The sequence below is a fragment of the Peromyscus californicus genome, unplaced genomic scaffold (assembly GCF_007827085.1).
Source record: "Peromyscus californicus insignis strain IS unplaced genomic scaffold, ASM782708v3 Scaffold_16__1_contigs__length_79575227, whole genome shotgun sequence".
NCBI lineage: Eukaryota > Metazoa > Chordata > Mammalia > Rodentia > Cricetidae > Peromyscus > Peromyscus californicus.
Window position 1 is genome coordinate 45,350,602 of NW_026294458.1, and position 22,109 is coordinate 45,372,710.

Below are 22,109 nucleotides of genomic sequence, written 5' to 3' on the forward strand. Positions count from 1 at the left end.
GCTTTGGAGCCTGTCCTGGAACTCACTCTGTAGCCCGGGCTGGCCTCGAACTCACAGAGATCTGCCTGCCTCTGCCTCCCGAGTGCTGTGATTAAAGGCATGTGCCACCACCGCCCGGCAGCAATTTTCTATTCTATACACTTTAGTAGTTTCCCCCAAACTTAGCTGTTAGCTCTCACATGACTAATTGGACTTCACATCTGTATTTCTCTATGTCTATAGAAATTCCAAAAGTTTTACATTAAAATTGAGAACATTGGTTACTCCTGGTGTCACCGGCTTTTGGCACCTCGTAGCTATAGTTAAGAAAAAACACACTGAATATTATCTAGCATGTTGGGCCTCAAGCATGAACTGGATAATTAGTGTAGCTCACATAAAACGGCTGTAACTAGCTGCATAGATAGGCATGCACCGAGTCTGCTGGTGGAATTCTTAACCAAAGGGTTTACATATCTACGTATTTTAAAATTATATCAATTTTAAATGTCATGCAGGAAATTATTTTGGTGTTTATTGTTTAGTAAGATTATATATATTAGAGGAAAAATGAAAACTTTTATTTACGTAAGTTTACGTTTTCTACAGTTTTGTCAAAAGAACGTGCTTCACAAATCCTGGTGAGGAAGCGCCGTGCAAATGCCTTGCTTGAAGAAACTAAAAAGGGCAATCTGGAAAGAGAATGCATTGAAGAACTCTGCAATAAAGAGGAAGCCAGGGAGGTCTTTGAAAACAATCCAGAAACGGTAAGAATTCCTGGAAACTGTCAAGTGCACACTTAGATACACATTACAGTAGGAACGTTGCCAGCTTGAGTTTCCGTTTGAAAGCTGATGCTTTTGCAGATCATTTGTCCTGTGTTACCACTGTCATTTCAGGCAGACTGCCAAGGACAGGTGCTCTGGCCAAGCTAGGATTTCCCTTAAGTCTCATTATCAACAACTAGTATTGACTTTATGATTTGTAACTATTTTATTATTCTAATCAAAATTTGGTAGCATTGTGGGTTCAAGAGCGGATGCGTATGAAGTATAAGTGACTGTGATTTTTATATATTTTGTTTTGGTTGATTGATTGATTGTATTTAAGAGAGTCACTTACTCTGTAGCTCGAAGTACCATGGAACTCACTATCCTCCTGCCTCTTCTTCAGCCTCCCAAGTACTGTGATTATAGGCTAATATACACCACCATGGACAACCTTGCCATTTATCTTTAAGAAGCTCTAGAAATAGGGCCACCTACCCGAGATTACTTATTACAGTGTTATGTATGCAGAGTGCATGTTATTCTATAACCTTCATAAAGTTTCCTGAGGCCACTGATAATCAGCAATAATCTTTAGTGTATAAAAATTTCCAAGTTGCCCACCCTCCAAATATAACCATAAAGACAGCAACGTGGGACTTACTGATTTAGGAGAGGGTGATCTATAGCATGCCTTTGGCTAGCAGGAGCAGCATTAACATCTCCAAGAAGTGGTGTAAGCATGACGTTGAGAGTCTAACTGTCACACCCTTCAGGGTTCCCTCACATATTTTACCTTAGCTGACTTATGCAATCTGGAGTAAAAGAGGGAGAAGACATAGATCAAGCTCCTCCTATGCCTCTGTCACAGCTCCCAGCACCATGACAATAGCTAAGTGATAACGAGCAAGAAGGCTTTGTCCATAGTTAGAAAATTTGTCCCAAACTGTAGCTACTTGTGTTCTCTGTGGCTGGGTTTGCAGCTCTTTTTAACCCTACATGTTCTGATAGGTTCAAAGGAGAAATTTCCCCAAATACACAACAATTAATTTTTAATCTGTCTAGAATTGGGACAGAAATGTGTTAAAATACCTTGATTAAAAAAAAAAAAGCAACTTAAAGAGGAAAGGGTTTATTTGGCTTACTGGCCTGAATTACAGTCCATGGAGGGAAGCTGAAGAAGGAGCTCAAACCAGGTGGGAACCTGGAGGCAGGAGCCGTGGCAGAGGGTATGGAGGAGTGCTGCCTATTGGCCTGCTCCTCATGGCTTGCTCATCTTGCTTTCTTGTTTTTTTTTTTTTTTTTTTTTTTTTCTTTTTCGAGACAGGGTTTCTCTGTGTAGCTTTGCGCCTTTCCTGGAACTCGCTTTGGAGACCAGGCTGGCCTCGAACTCACAGAGATCCGCCTGGCTCTGCCTCCCGAGTGCTGGGATTAAAGGCGTGCGCCACCACCGCCTGGCTCATCTTGCTTTCTTATAGAACCCAGGGTCACCATCCCAAGGGTACCATCATCTACAATGGGCTGGGCTCTCCCCATCAATCACTAATTAAGAAAACTCCCTACAGGTCTGCCTACAACACTATTTTATTGAGGTTCCCTCCTCTCAGATGATTCTAGCTTGTGTCAAGCTGACATAAAATTAGCCAACACAGACACTAATGATACAAAATTTTCTATCCTACACAATATAGTACACTTATTGTATAGGATTTTACATATATATTCCATGTTTTACATTTCCATACTTAAAAGGAATATGCATGCACTCTTACAAACTTCCATATATTAGATGGATGCTTATATTCCTTCCCTTTATGGAAATTTAAAAAAAAGTAGAAAGAACAATATCATAAACCCCAACACACCACCTCCCTCTAATAATGATCAAGTTTTCCATTTTATTTTGCCTGTCCACCTCATCTACTCAGTGGTTTTTTTTTTTTTTTTTGAGAGATTGCTTTGAGTACTCATGCTACACAGTTATATCATCCATAAATACTTGAGTGTCTATTTCTGCATTGTAGCTATGTTCTCAGAGGTCAGCCTTGAAAGGGTAATAGGGAGGGAAGATAGAACACAGGAAGGAAGGGGGAAGAAGGTGGAGGAGGAAAATACAGTCATGTTTCTTCACCTTCACTAACATTGGTTTTGTTGACAGATTCCACCCACTCTCTGTCCATCTCCCTCAAGTATATCCTTAGTCCATTATTCTCGGTGTTAACCCCATTGTCTACCTCTTCACTGTTATTCTTGTCATCATCATATCACCGCTCTTTGAACCCCATCTGTTGCTCTTTATTGTCTTGCCTTCGTTTCTGCAGTAAACAACACTGTTCTGAGTGATGCAATGCCAGACCCCTTTCTCATGAGCCAATACAAACCTGCTGGGCATGTTTATATGTGATAGGATGAAAGAGTGAGGACTTTGAGTTGGAAAAAGCCATGTTCCACTCTGACTGAGCCAGAACTGTGAATATTTTTTTTGTGCAGAAATTTTGTTTCTGTATGAAATATTCTTGTGTTATTTATGCTAAATATTAGCTACATTATGAGTTTACTGTCAGAATTTCATAAAAATTACCCCCTTCATAAAATACATTCCTTCATCCATGTGGCGATTATTATTTTGGTACCCACCAATATATAAGGAAGGTGTTTGATTACATGTGCATTGCATGCAACAGGTAAGTGTTCAGTTCCCTTCAAATTATTTCATTGTTGACTCCAATGTAGAGAATCATCATGACATCAGATGTGTCAAATGAAGGCTGGATGTGGTGGTGCACACATTTAATCCCATCACTCAGAAGCAGAGGAAGGTGGGTCTCTGAGTTTGAAGTGGACCTGATCTACATAGTGAGTTCCAAGGTAGCCAGAACTATGTAGAGAGACCCTGTAAAAAAAAGTGTATTAAATGGATGTTTAATCACCATGAAAAAAATTAGGGGATTATAAAATAGGGCATATACTGTTATATTTACCATCTTAAGTACAACCAGTTCAAATTAGAAGGTTTAATTGTTCAGTAGTATTTTAAGCCTATATATATGCATATATATATATATATAATGGTCAATTATATATATATATATAATGGTCAATTATATATATATATATATATATATATATATATATATATATATAATGGTCAATTATTGGCTATCTATGTATTCTTAAAGTATTTTCATATGGAAAAATTAGAATTGTGAAAACACATAACATGTAGTTTATTTCCATATAACATAAAAACTACAAATTTTCATACGTTGAACCATCCTTGCATCTCTGAGGTGAAGCCTACTTGATCATGGTGGATAATTTTTTTGATGTGTTCTTGGAGTTGGTTTGCCAATATTTTACTGAGTATTTTTGCATCAATGTTCATGAGGGAGATTGGTCTGTAATTAACTGGAAAATTAATCTTTAACTCTGTAGTGAAACTCGAGTTTGCTAATATATCTTTTTTTTTTAATTTTCTTTCTAGGATTATTTTTATCCAAGATATTTGGGTAAGTTTTAAGTATCTGTAATATAAAATATTGAAAATTGAAGGGAATTTAGATATGTTCAAACCTCTCTCTGCCCAAATACCCATCCAATACTGTTTTATCATCCTTGAGAAGATGTAAGAGCTATGATACTCTTGTATTTACAGTCATGTACACTAATTTAGAATGGCTTTTTATTATGTTTCACTTTAATTTTAGATTTCCATGTCTTTTTTCTAAAGTATCTTTAGGCTGAGGCCAATTATATTCAGGCACTCAGACATTATGCACAAATATGTGTTCATGGGCTATCTTTCAAGAAATAAAAGATATCTAAGCTCATCAAATAGTACACAATTGTCACCCAGCCATTTGTAGAAGTCATTCATAGCTCCTCTGTTTGTGACATCATCTCATCACTCCCATTAGTATCCCAGCAATATTCATGCTGTTTTGGATTCTGGGATGCCAATAATGTAGTACATGTACTCAAGTCCTGCCATGATAATAATGGACTGAACCTCTAAAACTGCATGCAAACCACCACAATTAAATGTTGTCCTTTATCAGAGTTACAGTGATCATGGTGTCTCTTTACAGCAATAGAAACCATGACTGAGACAAATGACTTCAATTAAATACTACTTCAAAGTAACAAAGTTTGTTTTCTAAAAGAAATGTAGAAATGTTTCGTATTAATATTATTTGGGAGTGTCATTTCTGTTTCCAAATGGTCACACTGGGGTCCAATTTGTGCATCTGTTTCTTATGTGATTATCCATGTTTGCAACAGATGCCCATTTTCCTCCTTTTCTTGCTGAATACCCCTTATCTATGCTTGTTTTCACTCCATTCTTACCTCTAACCAACAAGGAATAAAAAGCAAATCTTAGGAAAAATATAGAAATGAACACTGATGTTATTAATATAGTCTTATAAATGGTCAAGCCATTATACTCATTTATCCTGCAATTTGAGTGTAGTTACAGTTTATGTTTTTATATATATATATATATATATATATATATATGTATACACACAAACACACATATATATTTATTTATTTATTGCTCTCTGTGTACTCTTGGAGCAATTCCAGGAACATTTTGAGAAGAAGAATATATCTTGGACCTTTGGAAATCTTATATTGAAATGATGTTATGGATTTGTAATTATCTTTCAGGACAATTTAGTAGGTTAAAAGTCAAAGACCACTGGGTACAAGATCTTGTTTTAGAAACAGGTCCTCGATTGCTCTTGCATAGTTCTTAGTGAACAGGATGGTTAGGATCCCATATTTATAGCACTTGCTGAGCTTGGGTGTTTGACTATATTATATAACGCTCTAGTACATTGTGTTACCAACTGTAAGACATCAACCAGTTCTACAGTATCTCCCCTGGAGCACAGGAAGATCTTAGCTCCCCAAGCTTTATGAGCTCATTTGTCATCTTTTAGATGGATTTTCAGCATGTGTCCAAAGCACTTATTAAAATGTATTTCTTTTTTGTTCTCTTCATTTTGCTCCTGTAATGTGCAGTTTCTGCTTGCTTCTTTCTCTTCCTTTCTTTCTTCCATGTTTTAACCAGGCTGGATCCCTCTTAACTTCCATGATGAGATGAGATGGGATGCATTCAGGGTGGTAAGGCTAAGTCCTTTCTTTGCTTCTCTAGCTATTAACACTACTGTTGAATATTTTCTTTCAAGGGCGCAACATGAACAGCAATTGAGAGGTGGTGTTATTTGTGCCTACAGATAAGAACTGCAACAAGGACTTGAAAAACCCTTTGCTTTTACATTTTAAGTGGTAGAGAATGGATAAAAGCATTCATCCATGAAAGGCTCTCTATTTTTGTATACATAATGAGTCACTTCTTTCTAAAACAAAAGCCAAGGGTTTACATTACTGAAGCTATTGAAAAATGATAGGTCATCAAGACTATTCCAGCCTCTCATATTTGGAGAATAAAAATATAATATTTTTTATTATAAAATGAGACATTACTTAGCTACTAAAATTGTAAGGTTATCTTAACCTTGTTTCTTAGGGCCATGTAATGATGTAGTGTTTTTGCAGGAGCAACAGTCTAAAATCTTTGATCAGAGTATATTTGAATAAGGATAAATAATGTTCTAATGTAGAACTATGTGTTTGGGAGAGGTTCCTTAATTAACAACTTTTTTCTTTTTTTTCTTTTCTAATCTTTTTCTTTTCTGGATCCATCCTTCTTTCTCTTCTGTTGCCCTGGCTTCCTTGGCAGCATGATAGAAGACTAAAGTACAAAACAAAACTCAGAATCTGAGATGTGGGATCCAGTGTCAGAGTAAACGTTAGCTGGCTACTCAACTCATTGGAGTCTATGTTTTTTCTTTTTTTTGTGTTGTTGTTGTTGGTTTTGTGTGGTTTTTTTAAAACTATTTTAAGGGGTTTCTATTTTCTATGTGCAGAATATCACTATATTTTCTAGCTTCAGAGCTCTTGAATTTTAAGGAGATTAATAATAGATTTATTGTTCATTTTTCTTCTAATATAAGGTGTTATTATTTAAATCATCAGATGGAACAAAAATGCTTTTGATTGAAATTTTATATGTAGTATTGTATGTATAAGTAGTGAGTTCCACTGTTGAAAAAGAAAATTCCTTGCCAAAGTTACACATTTAGTCACTGGATGGGCATAGGGGCAATGGTTCTAAATTAGAAAAAAATACACTGTATAATTCTGTTCACAATAAAGATAGTAGTAGTTTAACCATCCATAACTTATGCTGGGCTTTTCTTACAAGGACAGAAGGTTATTCAGCAAATTAGACCACAGATGTTAATACATTTTGGACAATGTCTAGACTTAAAATTGAAGTACTTTGTACAGTTACCTGTGCCCTCTGTTGCCCTTACGACATTCAATTTGAAATAGAAATATCCTGGGTTCACTGACATTTATTGCATACATGGAAATAATTAATGTAATTAGTTTGCTTCAACAAATAAAAAACAGATAATGTTTTCAACAAATTCATTAAAATGCAGTTTTATTATACAAACATGTTTATATGTGAACTTATAAAATCAAGCTTATAAACTTTTTTTGAACTGCTAGAGATTGAACCCAGTCCTTGCATGTGCTAGGTAGTACTCTGCCACTGAGCTATAACCCCAGAATAGCATTCTAATTTAAACTCTCTTTTTTCTGAGGAAATAGGATAAATAAGTTTACCATCTACATAGACATTGGAAAATATCACCTGGAAAATTAGATGACTTTGTTCATGGAGAAAAAGTTTTCTGCAAAATGATAAACTTTGACCCTAATTGTAAATATTAGAAATCATTATTTTAGGGTTGGAGATGTATCTCATTGGTAGAGTTCTTCTCAGATGGGTATAACTCCTAAACACACACACACACACACACACACACACACACACACACACACACACACACACGATAGGTAGATAGATAGACAGACAGACAGACAAATAATAAAATACATGCTTTACTTTTGGGAGCCCGGTGCCTGCGGTGTGACGCCTTGCACAGCCTTGGTGCAGTGGGGGTGGGGGGGCTTGGACCTGTCTCAGTTCAGTGTGCCTGTTTCTGATGACCCCCCCACCCCCCAGAGACCTTGATTTGGGGGATGTGGGCATGTGGGGTGGCTTGGGAGGGAGGACTGGAGGGTGGGAGGAAGGAGGAGGGGGATCTGTGGGTGGTATGTAGAGTGAGTAGAAAATTTCTTACTAGAAAAAAAATACATGCTTTAGTATGTATTTTTTGTATGTATTCATCATGCCAAGCTGATGAATTAATCCAGACTTCTTACTTCATTTTTTCACATCATCTCTAGAGAAACATTAGGAGTCTAGATACTAATGATAATAAGGTTTTAAAACAACAAGTAGACTGAAGTCTGTCACCTGGTGAGAGACAAGTTACTGTAGTAACTAAGTGCTCAGGTGAGAAGACAATCCACAAGGCTTGAAAGAGGCCTCAGTGCTCCAGTGCAGGAAACAAGAAGTACAACAGAGTAAGCCACAAATAACAAGAAATAAAAACATGAATGAAAGCAGGTGAAACGGAAAACAGCAACGAGAACTGATAAAAGCAAAATTCAGGCTTTGAAAAGGTTTGCAGTTTACAAGAGTAACAAACTAAAAACATGGAGTGACTTCAAAGGAGCCTTTCAATCTGTCTTTGATAGATTGCCTTTTCCAAGTTGGCACAGAAGTATCTTCTGCTCCTCATGCTCTCCGATGTGTCATTTTCCCACTCCCCTATCAGGAGGTCGATTCTGTCTTCACCACCCACACCTCCTTGGGTGGATTCTTGAATTGCTTTCATCATAATATATGGTAGCAATGGTACCATGCCTCTTAAAGGGCCTGCAGCACCTCTCTCCTTGGATGCTAGCTGCTATGGAATAAGGTCCACTTTTAGACCAGCGTAGTGAAAGAAACTCACTCATGTGAAGAGACCCTGACATATGATATTCTATTTGCCAGTAGAGGTGGGGTGCCAGATATCCTGAGCTGTCACATCAGAGTGAAAGCCCATCTTGGAATGGCTTTTTACTTTAATCAGACACTCGCGCTGACTCCACATGCCACAGACAACTTTAGTTAGGTGAATCAACCGCTTCCCAGATATTTGACTCAAAACTACAGTCCCAAATGGCTATGATTTAAACTAGTAGTTTTGGGGATGGCTTGTTATTCTGCAAAAGGTAACTCATTGTTGAGTATTTGAGCAATGAAGTAATACATGCCATTTCTTTTATGTCAACTGGGAAATATGTTTGGAGAATTAAACAGCTCTTAATAACATTAAAGTCCCTAAGTATTTTATCTCGATTACAGCATGTGTTATTTCTTAGTTTGTTAGCCATTTAAGCCATGTCTTTCATAGACTGTAGTCAGGAACAAAAGGAATGGAGTCAGCTGTGGTTGATATATTGTGCACCCCCAATAAACTTATCTGGGGGTCAGAGAACAGAACAGCCACTATATTAAACATAGAGGTTAGGCAGTGGTAGCACACGCCTTGAATCCTAGAGGCGATGGATCTCTGTGAGTTCAAAGCCACACTGGAAACAGCCAGGCATGGCGATACACTCCTTTAATCCCAGGAAGTGATGGCAGGAAGCAGAAAGGTATATGAGGTGCGAGGACCAGGAACTAGAGTCTTGTTAAGCTTTTTGGCTTTTAGCAGCAGTTCAGCTGAGATCCATTTGGATGAGGACACAGAGGCTTCCAGTTTGAGGAAACAGGATCAGCTGAGGAATTGGTAAGGCAAGGCTAGCTGTGGCTTGTTCTGCTTCCCTGATCTTCCAGCATTCACCCTAATACCTGTCTCTGGGTTTGTTTTTATTAATAAGACCTTTTAAGATTCATGCTACAGTCAAGCATTTTGTGATATTAAGGAATTATGCAAATATTATTGTGTGAGTCTCTATGAAGCACTGGAAGACCTTGAGGTTGCCTGCAGCAACTAGAAACACTGACTCTTATTGACTTAATTATACATGCCGATTCTATCAGGCTCTGGTCTGCAGCTTTGCAAGTTTCTTTGCTACAAATTGAAAACACAGATTTATGTGACAGATTTCCTTACTAATCTTAGGTCTTTTTTTTTTTGTCTTATTTTAAGTTAGGGTTCTTATCCACATACAGAAGCTTTTATTAACCTACTTTCCATGACTGTTGCTTATTGCAAGCTGCATAGTAGATTTTTAACTTTTCAGAGAGATAAATGTACTACAACAAAACGCTATCTGTGAAGCTTCTACTGATAATGAGTCAGGAAGAAAAGTGCCAGGTGAAGGAAGACTTGACAAAGAATGGGAACAAAACCCAGCCAGTTCGTTTCTTTTAAAGTTGATAGTGAAGCAAATGTTTTGGATCCACAAACCAGTACAGCAGATGAATGGGTTCTCTTGGTATCTTATCAGAAATGGAAAGTCTAGGTCTAGGACAGATGTGGTGATGCGTACCTGGAATCCCTGAGCACTCAGGAGGCTGAGGCAGGAGGATCATGATCATGTTCAAAGCCAAACTGCACTGTTTTGGAGAATAGAGAAGGGCTGAAGAGATGGCTCAGGGGTTAAGAACATATATTGCTCTTGCAGAGGACTTGAGTTCAGTTCAGGTTCTAGGGGAATCTGATACCTATGATCCTGCACAGCCACCTGTACATTCCCCTGCACAGATACATACATATACACATCATTTAAAAAATAAGTCTTAAAAATAAAAATGAATTAAAAAAAGAAATTATCTAAGGCACATTCTGTAACATCTCAGGGAAGAATTCCTTTTCATCCAATGTTTCAGTATCCAGATGGTCTGAAGACCTGCCCAGTGACAATAGTGATTCCCCCAGGCACCAGAGCATTCTCGACATAGTTACATCTATGCACTCTTGTTCAAAGCATCATACACATTTGTGCTTTATTGCAAGGCATTCTGCTTAGTACAAAAACCTGACATCTTCAAGAAACAGAAAAGCTCACAACAAACAGAAGTTGAATAGTGGCAGAAACTTAGGAATCAACCTGTAAATTTATTCTATCAATACAGCACAGCAGGAATAAAAAGAATGCAGTGTATTCTGGGTTCCTTTAGCACTTTGGCATGAAGAACCTGCCATAAGTCAAAATGAAATCGCTACTAAGAAATCCCAAGGGCCTTCCAATAAAAGAAGTTCCATCATGTGAAATAAAGGAAGGTCTGATGGCTCCACTACAGAACGCTGTGCCTCATGTCAGAAATATCCAGTCAGGGCTGAAAGATTCACTTATATTACCGTGCGTAAGACAAAGAGTGAGAATTGGGCATTCCAGGTGATGTCAATGATTTTATTCACACAGCAGCTGTCAAAACCTCCTGGAGGAAAGGCTAAGCAGTTGGAATTGCTATTGATAATTGCAAGGGAGACCACTTATAGAAATGTGGGTGAATTTTGGAATAGAAGCCAAATGTTCAATAGTCCGAGCAGACCTCAGCACCGGCAGCCAGAACTGAATCCACAAACACTAAGGAGCAAAATAGTCTTTCAGAACAAGAGCCATGTGAGGTGTTAAAGTAAACCGAAGCAGGCCACAAACTGCAGGAGGGAAACTAGAAACCACAGAGCTGCCACCAAAAGGACAAATAGGAAAAAGATACAAAGGTAGCAGTCTCTGTGATGCCCAAGGGACCCGAGAAATGAACGTTTGTTTGATGCTGGAGTTTTCCAAGTTGAAAGGTCTGTTCACTCATGCTCTGACCTTCCTATGTGTCTTCTGAAAGTCTTTCTCAAGAGGCAGAGTGCTTGCCTCACAGGAGGAATCCATGGTTGGGGAGCTCACAGCCCCTACTATTATTTTGCTAAATGAATGTAGTATCAAACTGCCCTCTAAATTCAAATATCTCTACCTGTACTTTCCTGTAGCTCGCAGACCTAGACAGAGAAATGTCTTTATGCAGTGGATGGTGATTAATGCGGAAAACACAACTGGTCAAAGTGAGGAGAATACTTGTCAGTGGAGTGCTCAGGCGCAAATGGGAATTTTTTTAATCTCATCCCTTCTCTGAGGTTCAAGGTCCATGCCCAAAGAGGGGATGGGGAGACTGCTAGAGCCAGAGGTAGGGGAGTACTGGAACAAAGCAGTGTCATCTGCACATGACAGGTCCGATGCACTCATGTGTTCAGAGCAGCTGTGGATGCCTGCCCAAGACCAAGGCAGTCGACATTCTAGCATGGAGTGGGAGGGGTTCATGAGCCTCCATGCCTAGCTGGGGAGCTATGGGCAGTTGGTGGCATCTGGGGGAGGGAGAGTCTGGCCCTATAGCGAGGAATATATGGGCAGAACAAACTGAAGTGAGAGAAATTTCATACGTGATACCTTAGCAATATGGCTGCCTTGAAAAAGACCTGAAGAAATACAGTATCAATAGACATGCTAACACAGAAGAGGTCAATCTCATGGGGCACCTATAGACAGAGAACTAAAGGCAACCCAGGAATGCTGACAGTAGGAGAAATAGTCCTCTCCAGGGATGAAATCCCTAGTTGGTTATCCAACACCAAGTGGTCAGCCCTGAAGTCTATGCACATAAGTAACCTACGACTGAGGAGGTTGTGTTTGTGTATTTACGCCGTAGTTTTGAGAAGAAACAAGTGAGAAGGGGTAGGATAGAGAGGAGGGTTGGAGGGAGAAAAGGGAAAGAGAGAAATGATGGAATTATATTTTCATTTGCAATTCAACAAAATAAAACAAGAGGACATGACATTGGTGAGACTGAGAGATGGAGTGGATCTTGGAGGAGTTGGAGGTGAATCTGATATGATTGTATTAAAAATAAATGTATGAAATTCTCAAAAAAATTAGCAAAAAATGTATTTTTATAAGAAAACTTAGAACCACTGAGTGTTAGGAAGACTGTGGCTTAGAGCGGGCTACAGTGGGCCTTTAAAGACAAACTATGCCATGAGAAGATTGCATTTCAGGGTACCAAAAGGTGGACACATTTCAAATAGAACCTTTCAAATGAAAGTAGAAGATGAACATGTTTGTAAGTAGCCTTTATTCCCAGTTTCTCCCGAAAACAGAGCTGGCAGAGCAGGTGTTCAGTTTCCTATATTACAAACTGTAACCGACATAAACCATGACACAAAGGAGATAAATTTTGCGATGGGTTGTTTACATAGTGAAAGCATGCATTTGCTTCTCCTAGCTGTAGCAGATTATACCAATACTAACAAGAAATACATTTCAGATGTCGTTGAAGGAACCTTCTGGAACTAAATCATTCAGTTATTGTATCAGAGTGTTTTGATGAATAGCCCTAAAAATATGTACCAACACAAAATACCATCATGTAAGAAGAGGAAAAAAACTGAACTCCAAAAGTGAAGCCCCAAAGTCCCCCTTCTTTTGATTCGGTCTACACAGCAGTAATCCCTCACCTCAAGAGGAGTGGATAAATGAAGAACATTTCAGACACCTGTCCGTTGTTGTCACCTGGTCACCTAACTGTGGTTCTTCAATGGAGAACAACCAGACCTTTTTTGTTAAGTCCTCACAGGGGCCAGTAAAATGGCTGAGCAGATGAAAGATGACCTTAGTGCAATGCCCGGAACCCATGTAAAAAAAAAGCCAGATGTGTGTGCTGGTTCATGTCTACAATCCCAGCACTCCATAGGGAGATGGGAGGCAGAGATAGGGGATTGGCTAGAAGCTCAGGAGTGAGTATAGGAGCATGTGTGTGCGCACACACACACATTAAATAAATATCTTTTAAAAATGCATATAAAATCTGTTCCTCACCTTATCAATGTTGCTTTACTAATATGGTGAATATGTGCTTTGTTTTCGTCTGTCAGTCCATTTCTATATAACACGTACTATTCAGTGGTCGCCAAAGTATACTTTAGATAGCATGCTATTACTCAAGGGAAGAGGAAAGCATGCACTTGAACTGTCAACCATAAAAAGACAGTGCGTCTTTTCTTGGCCATCTTGTTAACAATGTATCGTCTTAATGCTGGGCCCTATGCGGAGCTCATGAGCATTCTTCAGCTTAACTGAGACGTTCTCTTGTACTTTGACACAAAAAAGGGGAGATGGACACTTGAGTACTAACTCTTGTGAAGCCCTCAGAACAGAAGTACTCTGTGAAGCCCTCAGAACAGAAGTACTCTGGCTTTAGGGTGATTTCTACCATGAGTTCAGATCAAGGCTGCCGTGACACAGTTGCCTCTTTTCTTTCCCACAGGTTGTCTGGGCACATTCCGAGTTGGCGCGTTCAGTACTGCGCGGCTGTCAGTGAATGCCGCCTACCCTGACCTCAGGAGCTGTGTCAATGGTGAGCTACTATTTAAAAACAAAATAAAACAAAATACAAGCCTCGGAAGTAAAATACACTGTGTCTATACAAACTAATATTTAAAATTTAGTAAGTGAATCCTTGAAGGAGGCTGTGCCAAGAAGTTATATTTTTTGAACTGCATATAGGAACATATTTTTTAGTTGTAAATGCATCTGTTTTACATAAAAAGAATTTTCCCCCTAACATTTCAGCTGAGGGGTGGTCATTGATAGTAGGCTTCAAGTTACTGCTGTCAGAATTTGGGCATCGATAATATAAATATGAAAATATGCATATCAAAACAACTTTCATTCGCTGAAGTCTATGCAGGCCCTACGGTAACCACCATGTGATTGTTGGACTCACTTCCTTTCATTTAGGTACCACATTTTCCTGCAACTCATTCTCCAGGATTTGAAAACCATTATTCCATGCATTTTTAATAAGAATTCTACTTATTTAAGGCAAGAAGATCCCTTTTAAAAACCCAAACTTAATCCAAGTCGGAATAGCCAATTCTATCATTGTCAAACAGAGAGTAGTTTGCTTGGCCAGTCCTCCTCATGGAATTGTTATAAGGCTCAAGTCAAGTGAGGTATTTGCCAATCTTGGTGGTGCACGACATTAATCCCAGCACATGGGAGGCAGAGTTCTCTGTGAGTTTGAGGCCAGCCTGGCCTACATAGTGAATTTCAGGACAGCCAGGGCTACAGAGTGAGGCCTGTCTCACTTTTTCGTCTCTTCCTTTCTTTTTTCTTTTTTTTTTTCAGTTAGTGTCTTATGTAGCCTAGTCGGGCCTTGAACTGGCTCTATAGCCAAAAGTGACCTTGAACTCGGGATCTCTCTCTCTCCACTTTCTGAATGCGGGAATTACAGGCATGAGCCACCCCATCAGGTGTATGCTGTGTTGGGGATCAAACTCGGGGCTTTGAGAGTTCTAGACAGCCACTCTACCAACTGAGCTACATCCCCAGACCTACTGTTTGAAAGAATGCATCTTAGCTTTCCTGGTTCGAGGCACGCAGTTGTACGTGTCCATTTCTGCTATTCCCTCTTCTTGCCTGAGGTAAAAATTAAATGGAGGTCTGTTTCCTTTAGCCATTCCAGACCAATGTGACCCTATGCCGTGTAATGAAGATGGGTATCTGAGCTGCAAAGATGGCCAAGCAGCTTTCACTTGCATCTGTAAACCAGGATGGCAAGGAGACAGGTGTCAGTTTGGTATGTATGAAAAATCCATGCTCGCCCCCCCACCCCCACCCCACCCCCCGGCTTTTCTGGGCTGGCCACAGGACACATTATCTGAAGATGGCATTTCTTCAAAAACACTTTATTTTTTCCCATTGTAGATGTGAATGAATGCAAAGATCCCTTCAATGTAAATGGAGGTTGCAGCCAGATATGCGACAACACTCCCGGAAGTTACCACTGCTCCTGCCGAAGTGGCTTTGCTATACTTTCAAATAAAAAAGACTGCAAAGGTAAGAGCACGGAAACAGAATAAAAATGTGTTCACTGTGTCAGGCCACAGTTTAGGTAGAGGGACTTCCTCGGGAAACTTCTGGAAAACACCGTGGGCAGAAAGTACTTCCCGGAAATGTGCCACCATGTCTTGGAGCCCTGCGATGCTGGCGGACTCCGTTTTAGTTTGCATTGGCGGTAGCAGGAGTGTTTTATTTTCTTTTCGTGTGCGCACATGCGCAAGTGCATATTTCAAGAATTTATTTAGTGGTAAGTAAGGGTAATTAAAGCGCTTCACTCGACAGAGAGCCTTCGGTGCTACACTCACTGCCCGTTTTCAGAATCAGCTACAGTCCCATCGTTCCGTAAGATGGACAGCGGTCACACAAGGAAATCTGCAACTCATAATAACAGCACTGTTATATTTATCTTTGCCTTTCATTAATAGCTTTCCGATTTTCAAAATAAACCCTTTATTTTGCACCCCATTTCCAATGGTGGTTTTGAGAAAGATGAAGAATCTCTATTTTTCATTCTCTTTACGCATTGACTAATGCACCACAGCTCTTAAGTATTTTTTCCTTAGGATTTAAATCATCTGTCAGGTTAGCTTTTCATATGTTGATAGTGTACTTCCCTTGGTTTTCTCTATGAGTCTTTGTCTCCCAATGTTTTCACTTTTTTCTCCTTGCACACGATGCTTCACTGGACTGCGTGACTTGCTGTAAGATACCTACAAATATTCCTGCTAGGTGAATGGAGAGCTAAAACCAGAATTCTGAGCCTGCAATGAAATCTTGCCACAAAGCAGAAACCCTTAAGAAGGATTTTGTTCTTCCTCCAAAGAGGTTAAAAAGTTCAGTAGGATAAGTGTGAAGTTTCCTTGTGAAAGCCTTTATAAGTCTTAGAAAATCCCCAGTCTGAATTCATATTTAGGGAATTTTCTGTCTGTTTGATAGTATTCAGTATTGTGTAGTCTAAAACAGTGCAGTTTAAAGTATCATGGAATGAAGCTGAAATGAAATGCATTTACTAACATTCTCTTCCTAGCCATTATCCAATTTATGACTGTATATCTTTCTTCTCTGTTTTTTTTTAAATGCTTTAGTTTGGCTCTTAGAATAGGGGCATCATTAGAACAGTAGTCATAGAAAGCCATTATAATTCAGGATACCACATACATTATATAAATAGATAGTTCCCATTCCTACTTCAACATTCAAATACTTGAGTAATCTATCCTTTTTCCCAATTTTGTGAAATTTTCATATCCACAGTGAATTAATACATGCATGTACAATTATAAAAAATAAGTATTTTTTTGCTGGGAATATAGTTCAGTGGTGGAGTGCTTGCTTAGCATGTGGAAGCCCCAGGTGTAGCTGAAGTTTTTTCTGGTCCTGCCCAGCCCCACGGACACCACAGCTGCTCAGACCCAAGTAAACACACAGGGGCTTATATTTTTTTAAAACTGTATGGCCTAATGGCTCAGGCTTCTTGCTAGCTAGATCTTACACTTAAATTAACCCATAATTCTTATTTATGTGTAGCCATGTGGCTTGGTACCTTTTCCCAGTTCTGCCTTCACATCTTGCTTCCTCTGTGTCTGGCTGGCGACTCCTGACTCTCCCTTCCTGTTCCCAGAATTCTCCTCTCTCCTTGTCCTGCCTATATTTCCTGCCTGACTACTGACCAATCACTGTTTTATTTATCAATCAAATCAGAGCAACACACATTCACAGCATACAGAAAGACATCCCCAGCACCCAGGCACATTTCTCAGTGGCACCAAACGACCTACAGAATGTTCCTGAAGACCAGAACATGTGTCTTTATTCTTTGTTTGCATAGTAATTTAGCTATAGTATACAGCAGAGCACAGAACTTACAGAGAAAATACATAGAAAACTATTACAGTAGGATCTTGGCCATAGTATGAATGAATCAACTTGGCCATTATTGACTAAATATGAAAGTCTAAAGCCTCACCTGGTGTTAGATGTGGATAGAGTCACCATGTCAGTGTGTTGTACCTAAATTCGTATGACCTATATAATTCCCTACAAATATGCCTAAAGCCAAGTAATTTAAGTAATGTGTTTTTATTTTCTTCTAAAAGTATGGATTTTCAAAAAGCTTCTTGACATTTACCTTTTTAAAATTAACTGAGGATTCATATTAAGTTGTAAGGAATATTAGAAATTTTAAGTATTATTTATGTTGTCCCTCATTACTAATAGTTACACAATTCTTGTATAATTTCCCTCTTAGAACACTGGCATTGACACACTTAGGGTGTAGAAACATTTCCTTACCACAGGGGGATTGATTCCATTATTTGAGAGCAAGTTATTTGAAACAGAGCAATGTCTAAGTTTCCACCTACTCATCTCCCCAGATAAACTGCCAGTTTTCAAAGTTGGGAATGCATTTCCCATTCATCTTTCTCCATTGATCTCCATGAAGAAAGATGAGTGATAATTGCATCGATGTAGAACTGTGTCTCCCTTGCTTCTGTTCCCTTGAAAATCCTACTTACCACCTCCTTGCAACCCATCTTTTGCTTCCTACTACACTATGTAATACAATAAGTACATCTGAAATGTCTGGAATATTAACCCAATACATAAAGATACTAGAATAAGTGCAGTTTTAGAAATACTTTTAGACTTTATTCAGTTCCACCTTAAATGCAAATCATTGTTGACTACTGTAGACAAGATGGGTAAAATATTAGATCTTTGTCTACTTCCAAATAAAAATATAAAACAAATGAGTTTTCATTTGTTAAATAATTGTCATAAGGAATTAAGTGAATCTACACTTACAACCAATTTCAGAAATATAAATTTAGAAGTGCAGTTACAGAATATTAAGAATACAGTTGAACCTCTTCTCTCATGTGTTTTTATACTTCTCCTTGGTATATAATAAAATGACTAAATCCCTTTCTTTTTCTTACATACCTACCTGTAAAGGAACATCAGTCAAATTTCCCATCAATTCATATAAAAATCATATTTAGGGAACTAAAGTATGGTGATAGATTTATTATTTTGCTGTTCCATGGCTATATATGATTCAGGAACCAAGTGTTCATTTGGTATTGGGAAAACATTAACATATTGATTTTATTTGTAGATATGGATGAGTGCTCTCTGAAGCCGAGTATTTGTGGCACAGCTGTGTGCAAGAACATTCCAGGAGACTTTGAATGTGAATGTCCTGATGGCTACAGATATAATCCTTCATCAAAGTCTTGTAAAGGTAGAATGATGATGCTACCATTGCTCGTGGTAGAGAGGGTGGGTTTGAACCCTGGGTTAATATTTGAAAAAAAATCTCTTTTGCTAATCTGTGATGTAGCTTGGTTGATTTGGTGACTGTTGCCTTCCTTACAGAATAGGAGTATCAAGTAAGACCCATGGTCTTTGGGTTTAATATTATTCATTCCATTTAACCCATTAAACTTCATAAAAACTAGAGACTCCCTTTGTTATAAAAGCAAAAAGAACACATTTTAATAGCCTCTAGACAACATTAAAAAATTTTTAATTTGAAAGGAAAAATTCATATAGACAAAGAAAAATGACCCAAGCTTTAATTGTGTGACTAAAACCAGGAGCCCCCTTATCAACCTTAGGTTTCATTACAAATATTTTTCTAGTCATTTTCTGTGCATGTATAGATGACTTTAAAATAGGAAATTGGGACTGAAGAGGTGGCTCAGCAGTTAGGAGCATTTATCAGCTCTTGCAGAGGATCCAGAATCAGTTCCCAGAGGCCATGTCATGTGGCTCACAACCACCTGTCACTCCAGTTCTAGGGGATCTGACACCCTCTGCTGGTCTCCTCTGACACCTGCACATACATGGTGCACATATATGCACTCAGGCACACACACACACACACACACACACACACACACACACACACACACACTAAAATAAAGGAAATAATAAAAAGAAAATGTGTAGTGTGATGTCGATTATCCTGACTGACATCATAATGGAGCTCCAGAAAGCTGAGGGTTACTGAGCTGTGATGCCAAGACTCCTTGTGGATCCTGTTTTCCCTTTGTAAGGTTGCCAAGGTGTCAGCATGGATGCCTCAGCTAGCTTCAATGCATTATGGCTGCTTTTGTCTTAGATTTCAAACCATCATATATGAATCATCTCACATACCCCTTTAAATGTTTTAAAATTTCAAACTGAATTAACATCATGTCTAACACTAATCGCATCAATAATAGAACATAGTGTTCATTGGGAATGGTTTTTAAACAGAAGCTCAGTGGCACAGCTCTGCAGCCTCCTCATCATAGTTGTCTGTTTTCAAAACCTTTTCATCACCCCAAATAGAAATTGTTAAGCAGAGAACAGCAAGTTCACTTAAGGGTTTCCTTTCTACAGACAATCCGTTACTATAATAAACCTTTCTGTCTTTGAATTCATATAAGTGGATAGTGATTTTATAATAGACTTTGTTGTAATTATTTATAGTGTGCTGTTGAAATGTTGATGTTTTACTTCACCCTATCCCCACACTCACCCACTTCTACTTTCCACTATCCCTCATTGCAATTATTAGGAAACCTAGAAATTCTCAGATTCAATGAAACAGAGATAAGCAGGGTCCTTGATTACAACAGAGATTTCCTAAGTTCAACTGGTCTCAACAAAGGAGTTGGAGCATTATTATAGTCATAGAACTTTGAGTCAGGTCTTTGTCTTGTTAATTCCACAGATGAAACTCATGGGCCACAGGGAATTTATGTTTTAGAAAGGTTCTTAGACAGGTGTTTAAGAGAATGCAAGCCAGCAGAGCTTCTGTGGGCCAGCGGCTGCCCCAGAAAGGTGCCATTAGGGTAGGACTTAAGACAGAAACTGTTGAGGAATGGGAGGTGAGCTGTCCATCCAGCCTCCTCCCTGCCTCCAACATCTATTTCAGGTGTCTGGAAGACTGGTCACACCCTCAGATGTAGCTTCTAGACAGCTGTGTAAAAAGAGAGGCAAGATAACAAAAAATCAGATGGAAACTAAAGCCCCCAAACACTATTGGCATTTGTTGCTTCCAGCAATGACAAAACCATGAACGTTTCCAGCCTCTGGCCAAGGATAAGAATGAAAGTCCTTGTTCCTAAACTGCGTGACTAGCCTCTGTTATGTGCTCTCATCATTATTATTAGCCATTTTCATCACCTAGATTGTAGTTTCATTTGCTAAAGGACAGGTTTTTAAATATGAGTCCATATATATCTTATTTTAATTCTATATCATACAATTTTAATGCATTTAAAGTATCATTAACTCTGGAAATGTATTTTAAAGTATTTAAAAGAGCATATATTACATGCTAATATTACTAAGAACTTCATAAATTTGTAATAGGGTGTATCCAATGAAATGTCAAGGACTTTCTGTAGCCCTGAAACAATCTTTAGCTTAGGCATGTTATTACAAAATGAGGAGTTGGACAGATCAGTTAAAAGACTTCAAATGATGGAACATAATGGCACAATAAGGTTAGAAAAAAAGAACATTAATATATGTCATTAAATTTATGGCTGCAAGTTCTTAATATCACCCATCATGATCATGACAAATTGTAGCTGGAGTTTTCCTGCCTGGCCCACAGTCAGGACAAATCTCTCTCACCCGCCAGTCCCAAGCCGCTCAAACCCGATCAAGTAAACACAGACACTTATATTGGTTACAAACTGTATGGCCGTGGCAGGCTTCTTGCTAACTGTTCTTACAGCTTAAATTAATCCATTTCTATTAATCTATACCTTGCCACGTGGCTTGTGGCTTACCGGTACTTTACATCTTCCTTGTCCTGATGGCGGCTGGCAGTGTCTCCCCCTCAGCCTTCCACTTCCCCGCTCTATTCTCCTCCTTGTCCCGCCTATACTTCCTGCCTAGCCAATGGCCAATCAGTGATTTATTTATTGACCAATCAGCAACACATTTGACATACAGACCATCCCACAGTAACAAATATTCATTATTCAACATTATTTACGGATGTACTCTACAGTGGAAACAAAATGATGAGTCAAATAGACACACTTTCTTCACTTAGAAATTTCAACTGGAGACACATGATAAAATCAACACAGATATTAACATGTATTATGATATTCAGTATGAATTGGTGACAGAGTAAAATACTCTAAATGTCAAAAGACATTAATGTGTTAAGAGATAAAGGACTTCTTTGAAAGAGGGAGAGGTAGGCGTTTTTTTCAAAACATCTCAGTGATGAAGAGATGTGAACATGGGAAAGTCTGGCTAATGAAACATGATCACCAGGGAGGAGGAGGAGGAAATAAGGATATGAGGCCATGTGTTGATCATACATAGAAGGACACTGAATCTGAAAGACCGAGGACACTGGCAAAGGTCATGAGCAGGAGCAGACAGCAGATGATTAGATCGATAATCCTGTCTAGATCAATAATCCTGTCTAGATATGTATGGTAGATACTTGTGTGGATCGGAATTACTACAAAGAAGCTGGAACTACAAAGGCTGATAGATTGGTTAAAACTGCAATGACTCTGAAGG

General features: G+C 38.7%; 1 protein-coding gene across 3 annotated transcripts in view; it reads left to right on the plus strand.

The window, feature by feature from the left end:
- Positions 1-22,109, plus strand: part of Pros1 (protein S) — an 85,692-nt gene that overhangs the window by 21,397 nt on the left and 42,186 nt on the right. For all 3 annotated transcript variants that reach the window (XM_052740961.1, XM_052740958.1, XM_052740960.1), the window contains exons 2-7: positions 589-746; positions 4,231-4,255; positions 13,987-14,076; positions 15,178-15,300; positions 15,429-15,560; positions 18,682-18,807. In XM_052740961.1, the coding sequence (XP_052596921.1) occupies positions 589-746; positions 4,231-4,255; positions 13,987-14,076; positions 15,178-15,300; positions 15,429-15,560; positions 18,682-18,807 (654 nt within the window). The remainder of the gene's footprint in view (positions 1-588; positions 747-4,230; positions 4,256-13,986; positions 14,077-15,177; positions 15,301-15,428; positions 15,561-18,681; positions 18,808-22,109) is intronic.